General features: G+C 46.0%; 1 protein-coding gene across 3 annotated transcripts in view; it reads right to left on the bottom strand.

Annotated features, from left to right (window-relative positions):
- Positions 1-17,932, bottom strand: part of LOC141117301 (NACHT, LRR and PYD domains-containing protein 3-like) — a 196,858-nt gene that overhangs the window by 156,988 nt on the left and 21,938 nt on the right. For all 3 annotated transcript variants that reach the window (XM_073610084.1, XM_073610082.1, XM_073610083.1), the window contains one exon: positions 12,381-12,552. In XM_073610084.1, the coding sequence (XP_073466185.1) occupies positions 12,381-12,540 (160 nt within the window). In that variant the 5' untranslated portion in view covers positions 12,541-12,552. The remainder of the gene's footprint in view (positions 1-12,380; positions 12,553-17,932) is intronic.

Raw genomic sequence — 17,932 nt, forward strand, 5'->3', positions numbered from 1 at the left:
TTCAGGGTTCATTGTCCTCTCTGAAAGCTCACTGCTTCCCCCCACTTCAGGGCATGGTTCCCTGCACATGCTCAGTGGTTCCTGTAGCAACAGCAGCCTCTGAATAGGTGCAGCTGTGCAGTCCTGCTCCAGAAACACAATGAAGCACTGGAACTCAGCTGTATCACCAGCCTCAGCAGCACACCACCCCATTCACCCTGTCCTTCTGAATCCAAGCTTCCAGTCTTTTTTCTCCTCTCCCTAGCACCCACATTTTGAGACATGGTACAAAGTTCCAAACAAAGTAAGCTCTTGGGACTCCTCCCCCAAAGTATAATATCACTGCACTTAATATATGGGTTCCAGTTGTACACCACTATACCACAGCATTTGAAAACCCATGAAGCAATTTATTAAAGATTAGGGCAAACAGTCATAAAACAAGTCCAGTTGATAAAAAGGACACATCATCCACAGTGTGCATGAAGTGCCAAACAATTTACAATTTAATCTGTATATGAAATGACATCCATTAAGCGTGGTCGCAATTGAATGTGTACCTGGTGGATCCCCAACTGCCAATGAGAGGTTTTCCTTATTGTGCAAGAAGGGAAACCTTCTGCATATACAAGTTGGCCACCATGTTTCCCAGTGGGTTTAATGAGGAACTAAAGGTGCACAGTATCTTATGAGTCAATGCTAGGGATGAGCTTCGTGTTCGAGTTGAACGCGTTCGCCGAATTACGAACGTTATGGGCCGTTCGCGCCAAATTCGAGTGGCGCGCCATGGCCCATAATTCACTGCGGCATCACAGTGCATTGCTGGCTGATGATTGGCCAAGAATGCACTATGGCCCGCATGCTTGGCCAATCACAGCGGCGTGTGTACAGAGAGCCGTAATTGGCCAAAGCCAGGGAGGCTTTGGCCAATTATAGCTCAGGGGGTTTAGTACACGCCCCACACTATATAAGGCCTTGTGTAGTGTGTTGCAACAGAGAGAGATAGATAGACAGAGAGACAGTGTCATTTGATTTAGGTTAGAGTAGGCAGGTTGAGTCAGTTAGCTGCACTTACAGTGTATTTTGTGTATATAATATACTGACAGGCAGGCAGGTTTTTTTACAGCATTTCCAGTTAGTGTACAGTGTAACCCTGCACAATTGCACCTACAGTATAGCTACCTGAAGCCCAGTGCTTGTGTGCTTCTTCTGATCCTATTAATAGCACAGGCAAGCTCTTGAAGTATTCCAGTTAGTGTACTGTGTACCCTGCACAGTTGCACCTACAGTATAGCTACCTGAAGCCAGGTGCTTGTGTGCTTCTTCTGATCCTATTAATAGCACAGGCAGGCTCTTGAAGTATTTACAGTTAGTGTACTGTGTACCATGCACAGTTGCACCTACAGTATAGCTACCTGAAGCCAGGTGCTTGTGTGCTTCTTCTGATCCTATTAATAGCACAGGCAGGCTCTTGAAGTATTTCCAGTTAGTGTACTGTGTACCCTGCACAGTTGCACCTACAGTATAGCTACCTGAAGCCAAGTGCTTGTTCTTCTGATCCTATTAGGGGGCGTGGCCAGGCAGCGGATGTAGCCGGACGCACTTACAGAGCTCTCCGCCGAAACTCCTCTCATTTATCCTGGGAAAGTGATTTAATCTGCTCCGTAAACGACTTATCGGTGATCGGAACACTCCCTGAGCCCGTGGGTATCGTTCTCTTGCCGTTGCAAACCCGGTGGCCTCCACAAAATGACAAAACTCGGGCCGGTCTTCAGACAGCATGGGCCAAAATGGCGCCGGAACACAGCGTACGGCGAAGGAATTACACAGGGAGGCAGCTGAAAAGCTGTTCTCCGTGCCTCTTTCAACGGACCCTGCAGCCTCTCTCAGTAATCCGGAGGATTCATCAGGAGGGGTCTCGGAGGCAGATGATACGGTGCCTTTGGAGGACAGCAATGGTGCAGCATTCTCATGGGACAATGTGAGTACTCCAGGGGATCTCCCTACTAGGCCTCAGGCCTCATTAAGCCCCAGTGCGGAGGGAGAACCTACTCTGCGTGATATTTTTGCAGCTGTGAACACATGCAACATCTCTATAGCAGCGCTTACCACAGAGATTAAAGGGGTTAAAACAGAAATCACTTTCCTACTTCAAGACACACAGAAACTGAGGGAAAGAACCTTGGCCTTAGAGGGATGGGTGAGCTCCATAGAAGACGATATGGCGCCCATGCAAAGAGATCTCACATACAATAACCATTCGCTCTCTCAACATACATCACGTTTAGAAGATTTAGAGAATAGAATGAGAAGAAACAATGTGAGAGCCATAGGTATGCCTGAACGTATGGAAGGGAAGAACCTTGTGGAGTTCATAGAACAATGGCTGATCACTGCCTTTGGTAGAGATGTGTTCTCCCCGATGTTTTCTGTGGAACGTGCACATAGGGTCCCGGCAAGACCTCCACAACCAGGTGCACCTCCAAGGCCCTTCCTATTTAAACTCCTAAATTACAAGGACCAGGATGTGATTCTACGCAACACCAGGCTGAAACCAGCTGCATTGAAGGTTGATAATGCTAAAATATCACTCTTTCCGGACTTCTCTGCTGATCTCCAGAAGCAACAAGCTAAATTCACGGATGTTAAACGTCACCTCAGAGATCTCAACGTCAAATATGCAATGCTCTACCCAGCCCGTCTGAGAATTGAGGTACTGGGATCAGTACAATTCTTTGACAGTCCCTCTGCAGCTGCACAATGGCTTGACCGGGAGGAGCAAACAATCCGTGAAAATCGTAATAGGCGTCCTGCTCCAAAGAAAACCAACCGAGAAGGCTCAACTGTAGAAGACCACCACGTTCTTAATCTTTCTTTTGACATCAGGTTCAGGCGGAGCTATCCGACTACCTGTTGTAAAAGTTCTACCTTTACTTGCGGCTATAGTTCAAGCTGTTGAGAAGTTTCAAGACACTGCAGTGCGCTTCCACTGTTGCCCACCAAGATGGTCTGGTACAGACCTCTACACAGGTATCAACCAGTTCACAAGGCCATGTTGGCCAGTTACGTTTTGTTTTTTTTTTTTTGTTTTTTCCTTCTTTTTCGACACTTACCTTGGCTTTTTCACCATGGCCTCTTCTTCTTCATATTACCAGATAATTGAGGACATCATCCATTCTGATACAATGACGACTCCTCAGGAACTGACCCCCCTCTTGCAAATATCGAAATATATACCAAGGAAACGACTCAGGAGGATGCCTCGGCACAGGGGGTAGCCAGTGATAGTACTTTCTGCTGCTACTGCAATCTCAGGGTATAATACTTCTCTTATTGTACTATCATTACAATGTCTACAATAACTAGAATACTGTCCTGGAATGTAAGGGGCCTTAACAACCCGGTTAAACACTTGGCCTTGCTACGGGTGATCAAGCGGTTAGATGCCGATGTAATTTGCCTGCAGGAGACTCACTTCCCCTCGCTGTCTACTCCGTCTTTTGCACAAAGGCAATTTTGTCATCAGTACCATGCCACATACTCTGTGTATGCGAGGGGAGTGAGTCTCTTGATCAGAAGAGGCACACAATTTTCCTTACAGGAAGTTAAAATAGACCCTGAGGGGTGCTGTATATTTTTACTATGCTCCCTTTATGGGACTAAATGTATCATAGCAGGGTTATATATTCCTCCTCCATTCTCAGCCAATCTCCTGACGACATTAGCGGACTATACATCCCGATATCCAGGCATACCAATTTTGGCTATAAGGGATTTCAATAATTATATTGATTTGGAAAAAGATAAATTAAGTAACAGACCTGGGGATATTGCGCAAAGAACGCAGAAATCCATACCGTTTGCCCGCCTTCTTTTGGAGATGGGCCTTACAGATGTCTGGAGAATGCATAACCCTGACGCTAAGGTTTATTCCTGTCAATCAGCCTCAATAGGAGGCCTGTCGCGTATAGATTTAGGTCTGGGTAATGAATGTATGCTGCCTATGATTATCTCTTCCCAATACCATGTCAGACAGACGTCAGATTACGATTGGGAGCAGTCAGGGGTAAGAGTCTATGGAAGCTGAACCCTTTCAGGTTATCGCTTCTGCCGGATCCTGACCCACTCCCGGAACGGCTAACCAGCTTTTTCAGACAAAATATTGGCTCAACAAACCTGGCGATGGTGTGGGAAGCCGTTAAGGCATACCTACGAGGACAATTTATTAGAGAGATATCTCATATCAAAACAAAAACTAAAGAATGGGAGAATCTAGTGATGGTAGAAGCCCAAAAATCAGAGTCACTCTACATAAATGACCCCAATGACAATACTAAAAGGGTGTGGTTGGCGCCACAAGCTATGCCTAATCAAGTATCACTGCAAATTTCGGAGAACAAAAGGTTCTTTTTGCAACAAAAACACTTTGAAGAAGGGGAAAATATGGGTCACATGTTAGCGCTTTTAGCCAAATCACAACGACAATCCTCACATATTGTGGCAGTGGCAGATGCACAAGGTGCACCTTGCTACGACACACAAGCCATTATAGACATTTTTAGGGATTTCTTCCAAGATGTATACTCCTTCTGATCCTGTTAACAGCACAGGCAGGCTCTTGAAGTATTTCCAGTTAGTGTACCGTGTACCCAGCACAGTTGCACCTACAGTATAGCTACCTAAAGACAAGTGGAGGTGTTCTCATACTAATAATACTACAGGCAGGCAGTTGATTCTGCTAGCTGCAGTATAATCGGTATATATATACATCCCAGTTTTGTGCAGCTACATCTCACTGCAGGCCATTAGTATGTCTGGAAGGCCAACATGGAGAGACAGACAGTCACAAGCCAATAAAAGAGAGCAAGCAGGCTCTGTGTCTAGAGGCAACAGTGCTGGTCGTGGACACGGTGCATCCTCATCAGCACGTAGCTGTGGGACAGGCTTGTCCTTTTTTTCGGCAGCTGCCCGTGTTGAGCCTCAACATGCGGAAGACTTGGTCGAGTGGATGACCAAGCTGTCTTCATCCTCCTCATCCTCTCTCACCCAGGCTCAGGGTACTTTGTCTGGCAAAGCAGCTGCCAACGCAGCCTCTTCCCTCGGCTCAATGGCATCAGTCACTCCTTCCCTAGCCCCACCTGTCCTCCTGAGGAGTCCCCCAAACTGTTTGACCACAGTGCTCCAGGAGGATGCCCAGTGTTTTGAAGGCTCCGATGATGGTACTCAGCTAGAGGAAGGCAGTAACGTGAGCCCAGACAGAGGGGGTGCCCAAGAAGGACAGCAATCTGGCAGTCACGTTCCCCCTGCTGCAGCATACTGCCAGGTTTGCTCCAGTGATGAGGAGGGAGGGGATGATGAGGTCACTGACTCAACGTGGGTGCCTGATAGGAGAGAGGAGGAGGAGGAGGCACATCACCAACGAGGCAGGATGCCCTCCAGGGGCCAGCTTAAGAGCAGCACACTGACTGCATCACACCACGGAGTTACGCATGTGCAGGGCGCTGCTGTCTCTGCGTGTTATTCCAAAAGTTCTTTGGTGTGGGCCTTTTTTGAGATGAGTGCATCAGATCGCACCGCTGCTATTTGCAACATATGTCTCAAGCGTATTTCGCGTGGCCAAAACATCTCCCGCTTGGGCACCATATGCTTGACCAGACATATGTTGACCTGCCATGCAGTTCGTTGGCAAGCATACCTAAAAGACCCACACCAAAGAACAAAGAGGACCTCTCCTTGCTCCTCATCAGCTGGGATCTCCAACCCCACTATACCTTCAGTCCTCTCTGAGACCTGCACTGAGGGGAATGAAGGTTTACAATTAGGTGTGTCACAGCCAAGTACTTGCGGGCAATCTGCTCGGTACACCGACGTCAGATTGTACCAGGCAAATTTCCCTGCCCCAGCTGCTGCACGTCAGAAAGAAGTTCGCTCCCAGCCATTCACATGCCCAGCGGTTGAATGCTAGCTTGGAAAAATTGCTAGCACTTCAACTGCTACCTTTTCAGTTGGTAGACTCTGTCCCCTTCCGTGAGTTTGTGGAATGTGCGGTTCCTCAGTGGCAGGTTCCCAAATGCCACTTTTTCTCATGGAAGGCGATTCCGGCTCTCTACCGCCATGTGGAAGGCAATGTCTTGGCCTCGCCGGACAGGGCGGTAAGTGGTAAGGTGCATATTACCGCTGACTCATGGTCCAGCAGGCATGCACAGGGACATTACCTAAGTTTCACGGATTGGGTGACTCTGCTGGCAGCTGGGAAGGATGCAGGACAAGGTGCAGTAGTGTTGGAGGTTGTTCCGCCACCACACCTCCAAAATGCTACTACTGGTGATTCTGACACACCTCTCTCCTCCACCCCCTCCTCTTCTTCTTCCTCCATGGCCTCCTCCTGTGCTTTGTCCTCGGAACCAGGGGTGCTCCGTAGGCGTTCAAGCGGCTACGCAAGCATACAGGCCAAAAGATGCCATGCGGTGCTTGAGCTGGTGTGCTTGGGGGACAGGAGCCACACTGGGGCAGAGATTCTGTCAGCTCTGCAGGGGCAGGTTTAGAGGTGGTTGACACCACACCAGCTTAAGCCAGGAATGGTGGTTTGCGACAATGGCACCAACCTCCGCTCTGCCCTCCGCCAGTGACAACTGACCCATGTGCCCTGTTTGGCTCATGTCCTTAACATGGTGGTGCAGCAGTTCTTGGGCAGGTACCCAGGCTTACAGGATGTCCTGAGGCAGGCCAGGAAAGTCTGTGTGCATTTCCGCCAGTTGTATAATGCCAGTACTCGGCTGGCTGACCTCCAAAAGGAATTTAACCTGCCCAAGAACCGCCTATTCGGTGACATGCCCACCAGGTGGAACTCAACGCTGGCCATGCTGCAGCGGCTGCACATGCAGCAGAGGGCTATCAATGAGTACCTGTGCGACTATGGCACCAGGACAGGGTCAGGGGAGCTTGTTTTTTTTTCCCAACGCCAGTGGGCCATGATCAGGGATGCATGCACTGTCCTGTCACCATTTGAGGAGGCCACGAGGATGGTGAGAAGTGACAGTGCATGCATCAGTGACACTGTCCACCTTGTCCACCTGTTGGAGCACACGCTGTGTGGAATAATGGACAGGGCACTTGAGGAAGAACAGACGCAGGAAAAGGAGGACTTCCTTAGCTCTCAAGGCCCCCCTTATCCAGACAGTGTTCCTGCATGCCCACTGATCACACAGGAATAGGAGGAGGATTGTGTCAGCATGGAGGTGGAGCCTGGCACTCAGCATCAGCAGCAGTCTTTAAGGGATCATTTACAGTCCCAAGAAACCCATGGACTTGTACGTGGCTGGGAGGAGGTGGCTGTGGATCATGTTGTCCTTAGTGACTCAGAGGACTCCGGACTGAATGCCTCAGCAAACCTACGCTGCATGGCCTCCCTGATCCTGCAAAGCCTGCGGAAGGATCCTCATATTCGTGGTATCAAGGAGAGGGATCGCTACTGGCTGGCAACCCTCCTTGATCCACGTTACAAGGGTAAGGTTGCGGACCTTATCTTGCCATCGCAGAGGGAGCAGAGGATGCAACATCTTCGGGAGGCCTTACAGAAAGGTCTGTGCAACACGTTCCCAGAGACTGGGAGGTTACAAACTCCTGTTCCTTGACAACGTGTTGCTGAGGCTTCGATCAGTCAAAGAAGGAGCGGTGGAGAAGGTGGCCATCTGACCAATGCATTCAGAGAATTTTTTAGTCCGCAGCCCCAAGGTATGATCGGTTCCAGCAACCATCGCCAGCTTCTGTTTTACATGGTGCAGGAATACCTAGGGGCAAGATCTGACTTGGACACCTTTCCCACTGAAAATCCTCTGGGTTACTGGGTCTTGAGGATGGATCACTGGCCAGAGCTTGCACAGTATGCAATTGAGCTACTGGCCTGTCCTGCATCCAGCGTTCTTTGAGAATGCACATTCAGTGCTACTGGAGGCTTTGTAACCGATCACAGGGTGCGCCTGTCCACCGACTCGGTCGATCATCTGACCTTCTTAAAAATGAATCAGTCTTGGATCACCACCAGATACCAAGCACCCGATGCTGATGTAACCGAATAATTTTTTTTGAAATGTCAGATTCCTGCAAGACTCCCTATGCTGATGCTGAATGACTATCCTGTTATGCTGGGTGACTATCTTCTTCCTCCTCAATGATCATGCTGATAGTTTGTAAGAATATTTTTGGTTCTGGGTGCTGCCACCAGTGGCTAAGGCCCAATTTTTCTGCCCCTGTTTAAGAGGGGCAGGTAATTACAATTTTTGATGCAATACTTTGCAGCAGGGCTCGTTCCTGCGCTCCAACTAGAGTATCTGTGAGGGGTTGCAATGTTGTAGCACCAGTGCCTAAGGCCCAATTTTTCAGCCCCTGTTTAACAGGGGTGTGTAATTACAATTTTTGATGCAATACTTTGCAGCAGGGCTCGTTCCTGCACTCCAACTAGAGTATTTGTGAGGGGATGCAGTGTTGTAGCACCAGTGCCTAAAGCACAATTTTTCTGCCCCTGTGCAACAGGGACATGTAATTACAATTCTTGATCTAATATTTCACAGCAGGGCCCGTTTCTGCACCCACCAAGAGTAACTGTGAGGACTTACAGTGTTGTGGCACCAGCACCACCACCACCAAAGGCCCAATTTTTCTGCCCCTGTTTAACAGGTGCATGTAATTAAAATTCTTGATCTAATATTTCACAGCAGGGCCCTGTGAGGGCTTACAGTGTTGTGGCAACACCAACACCTAAGGCCCCAATTTCTGCAGAGTATATAGGGCAGGCCCCTACTTTCAAACATCCAACTTACAAATGACTCCTACTTACAAACAGAAGGAGACAACAGGAAGTGAGATTAAATCTACCCCTAGGAAGGGAAATTCTCTCCTGTAAAAGTTAATATGGGAAGAATGTTTCCCCTTTCCACTGATGCTTTATCACCAATCCTTGTTTCACTAAAACCCCCAACTTTTAAAATACATTTGTCATTGGGACAGAAAGTGAGGTGAAATCTTCTGAAGAGGAGCACAGACAGCAAAACAAATGTCACAGGGGTGATAACCCTTCCCTATGTTTTCCAAAAAGCTTAAAATAGATTTTTTGGCTGGAGCTAAACACTTTAAAAATGTACCAGTTCAAAATTACAAACATATTCTACTTAACAACAAACCTACAGTCCCTGTCTTGTTTGCATCACCTGTATACTGCTGTTCAGAGGGCCTGGGGCCCCACGCCTTTCCTTTTTTAAAATTGGGTGCGAGGTTCCCCTTAATATCCATACAAGACCCAAAGGGCCTGGTAATGGACTGGGGGGGGTACCCATGCCGTCTGTCTGATTTTCATCCATATTACCGGGACCCGACATTACATTAAAGCCGTAAGCAGTTTTAAATGACTTTTATTCCTTTAAAAATGTCATTTTGTGCAGGGACTGTTCTAAGCACAGGAAACACGCGCCACTTTACAGGCATACTATAGACACCCCCCAAGTATGATATTTAAAGGAATATTTCACTTTTTTTTCACTTTAAGCATCATTAAAACCACTACTCCCAAAAAAACAGCTGTTTTAAAAACTTTTTTTTGCATTGATACATGTCCCCTGGGGTAGGACCCAGGTCCCCAAACCCTTTTTAGGACAATACCATGCAAATTAGCCTTTAAAATGAGCACTTTTGATTTTGAACGTTCAAGTCCCATAGACTTCAATGGGGTCCTAACGTTCGTGCGAAGTTTTGGTCAGTTCGCAGGTTCTGGTGCGAACCGAACCGGGGGGTGTTCGGCTCATCCCTAGTCAATGCCATCTGACTCAGCTCCCTTTGTATGTGTTTAGCAACATCTGTGGTTCTGTATTACTGTAATGCCGCGTACACACGATCGGACATTCCGACAACAAAACCGTGGATTTTTTTCCGACGGATGTTGGCTCAAACTTGTCTTGCATACACACGGTCACACAAATGTTGTCGAGAATTCCGAACGTCAAGAACACGGTGACGTACGACGAACAGAGAAAAATGGAGTTCAATAGCCAGTGCTGCTCGGATTTTCTGACAACAAGCTCACATCGAACATTTGTTGTCAGAAATTCCGACCATGTGTACGTGGCATTAGGCTTTTTCTCCACACATAGCCTAAACTATGAGGTCTTTCTTTTGAAAGCTGATCTGTTAGTGATTTTACATATATGCGACACATGTTCTTTCTGTTAAAAAGAATGTATTCCTAATAATACATATCTCGTAGGTGGGCAGCCTCTCCATGCTCCCGGAATGATCTATTTATTATACATTGAATATAAGAACTTCAGTCCTTAGCAGGGTAACCTGCTCCTCTTCCCTGGTTATATAATTTTATAGTAATTCAATTATTATTATTTTTATATACTAAAAGCAGGGTGTATTCCTTTTTGCTTCTTCCCCTTATTTGACTAAAATGAATGTATATATGTGGTCCCAGGTATGCCTACATCCATGCATAGGGTGATGTTTTTGAGTATTGTTTATTTTTTAATTTCCTAATTTTCTGAGTCTTGCCAGACTAGTTAATGATGATAAAATTCTTTATGTAATAATTGGTTTTGGTCGACTGATTTTAATAACATAATTTTCTATCACATTCCAAAATTATTTATATATTTTTATTATTCTTTTTTCATTATTAAATGCATTTATTATTTCTTAGTCTTTTATGGAGTGTTTAATTGTTTTTAAATGATGTATAAGTATTATCAGTTAATACTATGTTATTATAGGATAGGCTTGTGCTGCGGTGAAGAAGAGGGCCCTTTGCCTTTAAGAATCCATTCATATCCTGACCAACCCCTCTATTTAAATCTCTCTTGCTGTCCCAGTCACAGGACCACGCCCGAAACACGTTGTCATGATGACAGCTTAATCTACTTCCTACTCCAGCCAGGCTTGCGTTGCAGCTCCAGCCCAGCTTCCTTTTTACCACACCATGGGGTGTAGCTGCCTCCTCCTCACTGCAGCATCGGCTTACCATCTTTGCTAATCCAGGGCTGAGTAAGCGCATTATCTTGGATGTCATATTATATTCGGAATAATTGAAAACTGTTTGCCACTTCATGCACATTGTGGTTGATGTGTATTTTTTATCTCTTGGACTTGTTTTATGACTGTTTGCCCTAATCTTTAATACATTGCTTTATGGGTTTTTAAATGCTGTGGCATAGTGGTGTACAATTGGAACCCATGTACTAAGTGCAGTGATATTAGACTTACAAGATTTACAAAGTGCTTACTTTGTTTGGAACTTTGGACTTGTTTTGGTACCACTCTTGGTGTTTTTTTCCCTACAGAGCTGCTGGGTTGATACAAGCAAAAAATATTATTTTCATAAGATACTGGTATATCTTGTTTGTGCTTTTAGTGCCTGAACTTCTTTTTTTGTGGTTTATAATAAATTTGAAGTCTTGTAGACCCTAAAAGTTCTTTCTCAGCTCTTCAAGGAGACTTCAGGCCCCCTCAGCCCCCAGAATCCACGGGTGGGCTCCTCTTCTCTTGGGCTGCACTGCAGCCAATCGTTGCCTTAACTCCTGTCAGATGGTGGGCTGACTCTTCCCCAACAACTACAGGCACACAGCCTAACATTGTCCTCTTTCCCCACATGACTGCTCCATCCATTTGTAATAGGGGAATAAAGAGAAGGCTGCAGCAGCAGTGTGTGGGACACTCTGACGGCCTGGGCTGAGTGGCTGCACTAACAGGGGTGCCACGGTTGGACTACACAGGCATAAGAGAACAAGAGGAAAAGTGAGGGAACATAATGACAGTGAGGAGGACTATAGTACATTTATACCTTAGAGACAATGCTTAAAGTGGTTGCAAACCTCAGACATGAAATATGAACAAAGTATATCCCTCTAAAGTGTCTACTTGTCACAATGAAGAGCATTAATTGTCATTTCTGTCTGTTGCTTCATTCCTCTGCTATCAGTATAAATCAGTTCTGACAAGTTTTCCTGACACCAAGAGAAAAAAGGTGACGGGGAGGGACCTCAAGCAGATTAACAGCCTCAGCTATGTTTCTGTGTGCTGTGTGAAGGAGGGAAGGGTGTCCCTACTCTCTGATCAGCTTTCAGAGCTCTCCTCACTAAGCTCTGAAGTGTTTCATTTCAGTCCTCAGCCCCCTTTTTTTGACTCTTCAGACAAGCTTTAATAAATTCTGGACTTTGAATGGATGTAGAGAAAACTGCATTTAAACAGGTACAACTTATGTAAGTTGCTTTGTTTAATCTCTGTGTATCACCCAAGACTAGTCATTTCATCGCGTATATGTAAGGGTTTACAGCCACTTTAATTAGGTTGGAATAATTGGTATCAATAAATATTTTATCATAATTTTGACAGAAAAAGCAAAGTTCTCTTACCTGTCCGCCTGATCTCTTCCTGAATGGCTAATAAATTTGGATGATAATGATCTTTCTGTAGTGCATTTAAGCATTCCCAGAGTCCAATAACAGCTTCTCTTCCCAGAACCTCAATATCATGTAACAAGGTGGAGGAGAAGGAAGACAAGTCTTTTTCCATTGACAGGTATTTCTGAAATATATATTTTATCATGGTTCATTTTTAGCAGTAATTTGTTTTTGTTTTTTTTTATATTCATGTTTCTACCTACAATGTAAAAAATTACCCTGCTTATAGTTCTAGTCAGAAAAAAATGTTATTACTGGACTCTTCCTGGCCTTTGTGTGCTTCTATACACCATCTTCACCCAACACAAGTCACCCTGAAATATGTGTAAGAGGATGATGGTAATTTAATATGAAGGAGTTTAATGCCGAGGAGTAAAATGCACTTTTACAATGCATCACACAGTTTGCCTTGTTTTAAATGTTATTGAAATGTATTTTCCAATACATTTTTATTGAAAAGGGTTAGACAAACAATAAGGTACAAATTTGTACACATAAATATCAAGCAATTGTGTTAAATTTAGCAATAACAAAAACATTAGTGAGTGATCTGACAAAGGCAGAATTGTCTCTGAGGGGGTCATTTGTAGAGTCTCCAGAAAGTAAGAGGGCTTTCTGATGATCTATGAAATGAGCTATTGTGTAGAGGCCCCCCTTATTAACCCACCATCTAAACTGTTGGGGGTTTTCTTCAGGGGGGGTTTCCAAAAAGGGGACCACTGGAGTATGTGGTGACTTCACAGAATATATATTGCACACTGTGTCCCAGAGACATAGGGCAATGCGATAGAGAGGGGCTGAGAATGGCTTTATACTCCTCAGGGGGTAGCCAAAGTAAGAGGTTAATAGGGAGCAGGGTACTAGCTTGCACCTCTAAATTAACCCAATCGGGTTTGTAGGTCATGAAAAAGATTTGATAAAGCTGGATCAACTGGGCAGAACGCGCAACTCTACAACCTCCAGAGCTCTAAATAATTTTGAAGATCAATGATTGAAGTTTCTTCAGGAATGCTATTGGAACCAGAATCAGTAAAGAACGAAAATAATAAAGAATTTTGGGAAGGGTCGTCATTTTCGTTGGCTTACCTCTACATAAAAAAAACGAAAATTATATGAGCATGAGCCCACGTTTAATTTCTAGCACCACATCCCGAAAAAGAATGTTTAGAACCAAAGAGAGTGGGGATTTTTAAGGTGCACATCAATTGAATAGATATCAAATATTTTTGTATAAAAAGATTTTTACTTTATTAGGAAAGTACAATAAAAATATACTGTTAGAATTATCACTTCATACACTAAGCAACACGAACAAGTGAGACGGATATTTGACAAATATTAGCCACTTTTGCTGGCAGATTGCCAATAAGTATATTGAAAAACAACCCCAAATAACATATAGACGTGCCAAATCCCTCAAGGACCGTCTCACTCATAGTCACTACCATCACTCTTTGCCATTGAACCGTTCCCCAGGCACGTTTTCCTGCAGCAAATGCGATAAATGTCGCTTTCTTCCCAACAACAACACTGAAACTGCCTGATGGACGAGTTCATTCAATCAAATATAGAGTAACATGCCAGACTGTTGGTGTTATCTATCTCATGCAGTGTACATGCAACTGTTTTTACATTGGGAAAACAAAACGCCCATTCCACAAGAGAATTAATGACCATATCTCTCTTATTAAAAAACGTAGGATGGAAACGCCAGTAAGCCGCCATGCTGGACTATTTCATGGATTTAGTCTAGACACAATCAAGTTTATGGCCCTTGAACATATCCCCCCCCCCAATGGTAAAGGGAGGAGCAATGATCAAAAACTCTTACAACTAGAGTCATGCTGGATATATTTGTTGAAAGCTACAACCTATCCAGGGTTGAATGAAATGCTCAGCTACAAACCCTTTCTGTTGGATTCTCAGTATCTGCCTTTCGCTTCTCGCTCCTACTGTTCCTTTTTTCCTTCCCCCCACCCCTTTTCCCCCCCCCCCCCCCTTTCCTCCCCTTCCTTCTTTTCCCCTTCTTCCCCCCCCCCTTACCCTCTTTCTTCCTCTTCCCCCTCCCCATTTCCCAGTCTTCGTCATTCCTATGGTTATCATTGATCCTCCCCCTACCATCCATCCCCTCTTGTCATTGTTTGGCTTAAAATAAACAAATTGGTTATTTTTGATTGTGTTAAAAACATCTTTGAGAGCAATTGTTTTGATAAAGCCATCATGATGAATGATAATTATAGCTAAGTTGAAACACATGCAGTCTTGATTTTCACATTTGTTGCCATATCTAATATTTTGTGACTTTGTCTGTTTTATCCTAATCATTTTTTGAGCTATTGTATTCTTGCTTTATTGTAATATATATTAAAAACTTTCTCTCTTTTTCTGTAAATGCATGTGCATCCTCCTGTCTTATGCGTTGCTTTCCGGGGCCCAGTTACATCCCATTATCGCTTTGCCATGTCATCCTTTTTCATGGGGGGGATGCTTTCGCCTATCGGGGCTCTCCTGCGCATCATTGGGTGACCGTATAGACACCCAGGGTGTCTCTGTTCCCTCAGCAGGGCAACCGTCTCACTGTGCTGACATGTGTCTGCTGTCCTGGCCTCTTTATCTCACTGTGTCTCTTGAGACCTGAGATTTCTCCCATTCACCACCAGAGGGAGCTCCCCGTCTTGTCTTGCCTTCCGGGCCTTAGGACCCAGCGGCAGACAAGGGAGTAAGCTGCCACGACGATGCTTACACCTGTGCAGCCCAGTCCATGGTCCGCTTCCGGTATTAGTACCGGATGGATGGTATTTAAAACCACTGTTAGCAGCCAGTTTATGCTGCAGAAACCAAGGGACCCATGCACATCAAACTCTCCACTCAGGTACTCACTTAATTAGCTTATTTGTGTTAAATTTATCATGCTTGTGACTAGGGATGAGCCGAACACCCCCCTGTTCGGTTCGCACCAGAACATGCGAACAGGAAAAAAGTTCGTTCGAACATGCGAACACCGTTAAAGTCTATGGGACACGAACATGAATAATCAAAAGTGCTAATTTTAAAGGCTTATATGCAAGTTATTGTCATAAAAAGTGTTTGGGGACCTGGGTCCTGCCCCAGGGGACATGGATCAATGCAAAAAAAAGTTTTAAAAACGGCCGTTTTTTCAGGAGCAGTGATTTTAATAATGCTTAAAGTCAAACAATAAAAGTGTAATATCCCTTTAAATTTCGTACCTGGGGGGTGTCTATAGTATGCCTGTAAAGGGGCGCATGTTTCCTGTGTTTAGAACAGTCTGACAGCAAAATTACATTTTGAAGGAAAAAACTCATTTAAAACTACCCGCGGCTATTGCATTGCCGACAATACACATAGAAGTTCATTGATAAAAACGGCATGGGAATTCCCCAAAGGGGAACCCCGAACCAAAATTAAAAAAAAAATATGACGTGGGAGTCCCCCTAAATTCCATACCAGGCCCTTCAGGTCTGGTATGGATATTAAGGGGAACCCCGGCCAAAATTAAAAAAAAAAAACGGCGTGGGGTCCCCCCAAAAATCCATACCAGACCCTTATCCGAGCACGCAACCTGGCAGGCCACAGGAAAAGAGGGGGGGACGAGAGTGCGGCCCCCCCCCCTCCTGAACCGTACCAGGCCACATGCCCTCAACATTGGGAGGGTGCTTTGGGGTAGCCCCCCAAAACACCTTGTCCCCATGTTGATGAGGACAAGGGCCTCATCCCCACAACCCTGGCCGGTGGTTGTGGGGGTCTGCGGGCGGGGGGCTTATCGGAATCTGGAAGCCCCCTTTAACAAGGTGACCCCCAGATCCCGGCCCCCCCCCTGTGTGAAATGGTAAGGGGGTACATAAGTACCCCTACCATTTCACGAAAAAAGTGTCAAAAATGTTAAAAATGACAAGAGACAGTTTTTGACAATTCCTTTATTTAAATGCTTCTTCTTTCTTCTATCTTCCTTCATCTTCTGGTTCTTCTGGTTCTTCTGGCTCTTCTGGTTCTTCCTCTGGCGTTCTCGTCCAGCATCTCCTCCGCGGCGTCTTCTATCTTCTTCTCCTCGGGCCGCTCCGCACCCATGGCATAGGGGGGAGGCTCCCGCTCTTCTCTTCTTCTTTTCTTCTCTTCTGTTCTTCTTCATTTTCTTCTCCGGGCCGCTCCGCAATCCATGCTGGCATGGAGGGAGGCTCCCGCTGTGTGACGGCGCTCCTCGTCTGACAGTTCTTAAATAACCGGGTGGGCGGGGCCACCCGGTGAACCCCGCCCCCCTCTGACGCACGGTGACTTGACGGGACTTCCCTGTGACGTCACGGGGAATGCCACAGGGAAGTCCCGTCAAGTCACCGTGCGTCAGAGGGGGGCGGGGTCACCGGGTGGCCCCGCCCCCCGTTATTTAAGAACTGTCAGACGAGGAGCGCCGTCACACAGCGGGAGCCTCCCTCCATGCCAGCATGGATTGCGGAGCGGCCCGGAGAAGAAAATGAAGAAGAACAGAAGAGAAGAAAAGAAGAAGAGAAGAGCGGGAGCCTCCCCCCTATGCCATGGGTGCGGAGCGGCCCGAGGAGAAGAAGATAGAAGACGCCGCGGAGGAGATGCTGGACGAGAACGCCGGAGGAAGAACCAGAAGAGCCAGAAGAACCAGAAGAACCAGAAGATGAAGGAAGATAGAAGAAAGAAGAAGCATTTAAATAAAGGAATTGTCAAAAACTGTCTCTTGTCATTTTTAACATTTTTGACACTTTTTTCGTGAAATGGTAGGGGTACTTATGTACCCCCTTACCATTTCACACAGGGGGGGGCCGGGATCTGGGGGTCACCTTGTTAAAGGGGGCTTCCAGATTCCGATAAGCCCCCCGCCCGCAGACCCCCACAACCACCGGCCAGGGTTGTGGGGATGAGGCCCTTGTCCTCATCAACATGGGGACAAGGTGTTTTGGGGGGCTACCCCAAAGCACCCTCCCAATGTTGAGGGCATGTGGCCTGGTACGGTTCAGGAGGGAGGGGGGCCGCACTCTCGTCCCCCCCTCTTTTCCTGCGGCCTGCCAGGTTGCGTGCTCGGATAAGGGTCTGGTATGGATTTTTGGGGGGACCCCACGCCGTTTTTTTTTTTTTTTTGGCGCGGGGTTCCCCTTAAAATCCATACCAGACCTGAAGGGTCTGGTATGGAATTTAGGGGGAACCCCACGTCATTTTTTTTTTTTAATTTTGGCCGGGGTTCCCCTTAATATCCATACCAGACCTGAAGGGCCTGGTATGGAATTTAGGGGGACTCCCACGTCATTTTTTTTTTTAATTTTGGTTCGGGGTTCCCCTTTGGGGAATTCCCATGCCGGTTTTATCAATGAACTTCTATGTGTATTGTCGGCAATGCAATAGCCGCGGGTAGTTTTAAATGAGTTTTTTCCTTCAAAATGTCATTTTGCTGTCAGACTGTTCTAAACACAGGAAACATGCGCCCCTTTACAGACACACTATAGACACCCCCCAGGTACGAAATT

This window comes from Aquarana catesbeiana, linkage group LG13 (genome assembly GCF_042186555.1).
Source record: "Aquarana catesbeiana isolate 2022-GZ linkage group LG13, ASM4218655v1, whole genome shotgun sequence".
Classification (NCBI taxonomy): domain Eukaryota; kingdom Metazoa; phylum Chordata; class Amphibia; order Anura; family Ranidae; genus Aquarana; species Aquarana catesbeiana.